Source organism: Centruroides sculpturatus, unplaced genomic scaffold (genome assembly GCF_000671375.1).
Source record: "Centruroides sculpturatus isolate CEXI.00-Female unplaced genomic scaffold, Cexi_2.0 scaffold1506, whole genome shotgun sequence".
NCBI lineage: Eukaryota > Metazoa > Arthropoda > Arachnida > Scorpiones > Buthidae > Centruroides > Centruroides sculpturatus.
In genome coordinates, this window is record NW_019389325.1 from 171090 (window position 1) to 176340 (window position 5251).

Below are 5251 nucleotides of genomic sequence, written 5' to 3' on the forward strand. Positions count from 1 at the left end.
ATTAAATCCGTTGAAACAATATTTAAAAAAATGTGTAGTTATATTTCTCGTTTTTAGTTTTAATTTCTCCATCGACCCCCAATAATATTATATTGATCCCACCATGTCTTTTTAAATTTATCATTTTATAAATTTGTAGATAAGAGAACAATTGGAATAAAGTAACCTGTAAACCTTGTAAAACCTAAAAGTACGAATATTGTTTTTCAAATCAATCTTTCAGAAATAACAAAAGTTATCGTAGAACAATTTCACATGTAAATGTAAACGAGAAAATTCAGTTTCAATTCAATGTTTCAATTTTCTATGTGAGATCCCGGGCGCGACTAATTAGTAAATTAATTGTTACACGTAATTATAAAGTGGAAATAACTCAGAACTTCAACCGGCAATTCCGTTGCCCTCTGATTGATAGATAAATGATGATCGAATAACCTTACAAATCAACAATCTTTCGGTAACCTTCAATCCGCGTGAAAGTATCTATATATTGTAATTCGCTTTATTTTTATATTAAATTTATTGCTTTATTTAAATGACGTGGATTTAGATATTACTCTGGACAAAATCACCCAATCGACAGACTCATTGTTCCTCCCCCACTCGACGTTAGGAATAGCCCTCATACATATTTCTAACACCGTATATCGATCCAGTAACAATTGAGTGGTCTTTGCCGGACTGACGTTGGAGAACGGGTTTAGAACAATAGCCTTCAAACCCCCGGCTTTCACATTGTACGTTACACGTACTCAAAAATTCGTATTTCCTATACAGATAATTTTATGTGAAAAATTAGCGTAATTGCTCATATTTCCTTTATCTTAATAATAAACGCATGTAACTAACAAGATTAATTTAGTAAAACTAATAAAAATTAACATGGCCGCCGATTATTTACGTTTACTAAAATACAACAAATGTAAGTACAACTTTGTCATATTTTATTAAGTTAAATTCAATTTTCTCCATTGTCTCGAGCAAAATTAAATTTTTTTAATGTTAGGAAGAAAAACCGAATTACAATTACTGCAGTTATCAGGTTATATTTTTGCGTATAACCCGTTTGCTGCATTATAATAACATGAAATATAATTTATAAATTGATATTTATTTAAAACATCACAGAAATATTTACCCAAAAGAAACCAATTTCTATAAAAACTTCGAAGTGATTGAAGCCCAAATATTTCAAAAACGATTATTATGAGGTGTCGTTGTTATACCTGAAAATGAATAGTTTTTCACTATATTACTAGAAAACATTTTATCGCGAAAACAGCAATTAAATTCATCTTACCCTAAAAAGTACAGGAGAGTGCTCCAGGATAGAGTAAAAAGCTGTAGTCAAAAACACCTACTTGTAAACAAAGGCAGAATCCTTGTGCTGCTTTACGTAAACTTCGAAGCTTTTCCTACGGAATTGACGCATTTATTTTTTTTTTCAGTTTTAATTATTTTATACGTTTATTTAAATTTATATTTTAAAAAATTACTCGTTAAGGCGTTTTGAAAGCACTTTTTTTATTGGGAATATGCCATACACGAATTTATATTCGAGTATACAACAGCAACCTTATCGTTGTTTATCACATGTATATGAATCTGTGATAAAACACATAATGAGTTTATAATAAAATATTAATTTTTAGTAATTCCAAGTACGTTAAAATTTAAAAATAATCGCACAATATGTATTTATATTTTAGAAAATACAAGGGAACCGGCTTCACCGCATTCCACTGATGTCCTACCTGTTGCATTAATTAATAATATAGCGCTATATCATTTTCGTAATAACAAAGTATATACAATTTATAATTTTTTAAATTTATATCTTTTTTTAAAGAATTGTATTTTGTTTTCTTAAATTTTTCCCAATACATGATACCGCGTGATATCCTAGAAAATTAAATGTAATGGCTAATTAATTGTACATATACAATCTATATTTTGGAGTGATATTTATGACGTTTTCTAAGTTAAAAGGATGTAAACGTAATTGCTTAGAGATACGTTAAAATCTAAGTGAAACAATTTGAAAATTTTCAATTAAACTTTATTCTTTTCATGGGTAATACAATAAAAGTTGTTAGTGAGACATTCGGTCATTTATAAACATTTATTAAGATTTTGTTACGTTAATAGCTTGCCTGTTACTTATAATAATGCTATATTTTACTTAATTCTCTTTTTTATTTGTCCTAAGTTTTTGAATATAAGACTTACGACGAAACAAATCTGTAAACAAATATATGTATGACATAGATAAAAAAAAGCAAAATTTTAACATGTCAAATGGAGTATCGCATGGATGTCCATTTAAGAGAAGCCAATACATCCAACTAGTAAGCAGAAATCCAAATACCATTTGTGTAATTTGGATAACGGTGATCAACATGGCAACAATTGGAAATATCTTTATTTCCATGCATTTTAGAGTAAAATAGCTGTACATTAGCGAATGTACAAAACTATTGATGTAGACGATAGTAATTAAATAGCTGGACTCTTTGAATAAAGCATACCACGATAAGATAACAATCGTTACGTGATGGTAGTAATGAAGAAACATCAAATTTCGTTTATTTAATATTATTAAAATTGTATCTCCCAATTCCCAAACCTTAGAAAATACAAATATAACTGTCCAGAATAAGATCGCTGGTGTATTTTCTGTCAAATTTTTATCGCATATAATTTCATAAAATGATAGTCGCTTAAATGCCTCGTACAGAACTGGAATTCCTCTTATAATATTACAAATGCTATAAATAGCCAAAAGTCCATTCCAAATCGTAAAGGCACGTTTGAAGTTATAAGGAGGTCGATTTCTCATGTGATGCTGAAGAATCTTGATGGTCATCAAGTAGATGATGGAGATGTAGATGGAATAATGCCAATAATTTCCAAAAAAATATCTGACAAAATCAGGAGTAAAAAAGGTTCTTTCGAAATAAAACGGTTCAACTGCGATCGTCACGTTGTGGGTTTTCATTGTCGAAAAATGTCGATAAAACTGAAAATAATTTAAACAATTTAAAGCTATTAATTGACTAAATGTATGGATAATCACGTTTAATACATTTAAATAAAATGTAATCAATATTTATGTGAATCTGTAATAAAATTTTAAATTATTTTTATAACCATTCTTACCGTAATATTGAAATTACACTTAATCTAAATAATTGTTTATTCAAACTTTCATATAATTTCCAAGTGTTAAAAATGATGCAAAATCACTAAATAAAAATTTAATTTTTATAAATAAACAATTTTAAATATGAGTATATCCTGGTTTTATTTATTAGAAAAATGATAAATTGATATGAAATAATTTTTGGGAAATTTATGATTCTACAATAATTTTAATACACAAAAATGATGATTTACTGTGACATAAGAAATGTAAGTTTAATTAAAATTTTGATTATTTACTACCGAAAATCTTACTTATTACTAAACAAACACAAATTTCTTAAAATTAAATAAGCTGGGGCGAGTACAAATAAGCAAAAACAACATTACATAGAACAAGAACTAGAGACGAAAAATTACCATGTAGTAAGATTTTTCAACTTTTATGTTTACGTAACGCTAAAATACTTTGGGAAATATTCGTAAATACGTTAATTTTGAATGAATTTACTTACTATGAAAAATAATTGGAGTTGGCTTAAATAAAATTATTTACCATTACCAGTAAATTGACAATTCAGTAATTCGTGTTCAGAAATAAGACGAGTTTTTAATAAGTCGCATAAAGAAATCTATTGTTAGTTGTTTTCCAAACGTGAAAGTGCTAATACTTATAAATTTATCAGTGTATAATATATCTTATTTAACAAATTCCTATTTTGCTTTTACAGACAGGACAGGAATAGGAATTGAATGTTTCACATATTGCTACAGCACCTACCACTACAATAGAACAAGTATAGTACACAATATCACTTATACTTTAGTTTAGGGCCCATCAGCCGTCGTAAAGTAGAGTAGTACGAAAAGAACGGCATTTATACCAACCACTTACTATGTTAAGAATGTTGTAAATTCTAGTGTCATTTTTCTGTTTTTTGAATTGGAATATTTAAATCAAACGTATTAGTACTTTATTCCATTTATTTAGAGTAAAATAGTTATATATTCAGAAAAATACTAAGTAAATTTAAGGGAAAACGATAGTGACCTCAAGCAAAACATAACAAAGAATAAAATTGTCAAATTATATTATGGCGCTTTCTTTGGTTGCCCCTAAATTATACCTTTTAATTCTTTTTACCACTGTGGCGCTCCCTAAGACTTAGCGCCTATAGCGGCTGCTACGTTCGCCCTGTGGTACAGCCGGCTCTGTCGGTCGTTCGCGCCCGTGTCTGCTCGCGCAAATTTCAAAGTTGCGGCTGTTAAAGGTTTTGTGTCTATCCCAAAGACACAGTGGAAGCACAAAAGAGGTGCCAACCATCTGGTCACAAAATATATAAATCTCAGATAATATAAGAATCGTATAGATTATATTTTAACAATATAATTCGCCAAAGACTACCTTTAAATAATACAAGGCGTGATACTTACCAAACCAAGGTAAAAATAAAATGCGCAGAATTGTGTTTAATATTCGATATTTGTGCACATTTAATTATAAAGATTTACGATAAGTGAGTGTGGAATGGGAAGAGTGCCAACAGTAATTTTTTTTTCAAAATAAGATCGGTATAAATTTCAACATTTCCCTCTTGAATAAACATCTTTATTTCCTGGTTTTTTTTAAAATAATAAAGTAAAGGTATAAGACTTATTAACAAATACGCAATATAAATGTTTTAAAACTCTCATTTTTACTATTTTATAAAAATATATAAGCATTGTTTCTCGATAATTTTATATGAATATAAATTTATAAATATTTCTTTTAATTTAAAATTCTTGTAGTACAGTAGAACCTCCATTATCCGGACCTCTATTATCCGGATTTTCGATTATCCGGATTGTTCAAAATAAACAAAAATTTTACGAATTTGCTGATTTGCACTTGGCGAATTACGACACTGTTTTACGAAATACTGTTTATGTTTATGTACGTGATGGAATGCATAACTTTTTTTGTTTCAACAACGTCTCACCCAGCACAGTGGTCGTAAACTCTTAAATATATTTTACGTAGTAATAAAAATATAACTTGACATACGTATTTATAAATAATTTATATTCAAATTACATCATTTCTATGACCAAGGGCGGCGTAAGGCAT

At 28.6% G+C, this 5251-nt stretch overlaps 1 protein-coding gene across 2 annotated transcripts; it reads right to left on the reverse strand.

Moving 5' to 3' along the window:
* Positions 1-2042: 2042 nt before the first annotated feature.
* On the reverse strand, positions 2043-4663 carry LOC111617236 (elongation of very long chain fatty acids protein 6-like). 2 transcript variants are annotated; one of them, XM_023358561.1, is made up of 2 exons: positions 4576-4663; positions 2043-3019 (listed from the first exon to the last, which is right to left on the reverse strand). In XM_023358561.1, the coding sequence occupies exon 2, from the start codon at positions 2996-2998 to the stop codon at positions 2183-2185; it is 816 nt and encodes a 271-aa protein (XP_023214329.1). In that variant the 5' UTR covers positions 2999-3019; positions 4576-4663; the 3' UTR covers positions 2043-2182. The 2 variants fall into 2 exon arrangements, with proteins under 2 accessions (XP_023214329.1, XP_023214330.1); XM_023358562.1 differs by lacking the exon at positions 4576-4663 and adding an exon at positions 4269-4516.
* Between the last annotated feature and the right edge of the window lie 588 nt (positions 4664-5251).

Coding starts and splice junctions, on each gene's coding strand:
- LOC111617236 (XM_023358561.1), bottom strand. CDS start 2,998: ATGAAAACCCACAACGTGACGATCGCAGTTGAACCGTTTTATTTCGAA.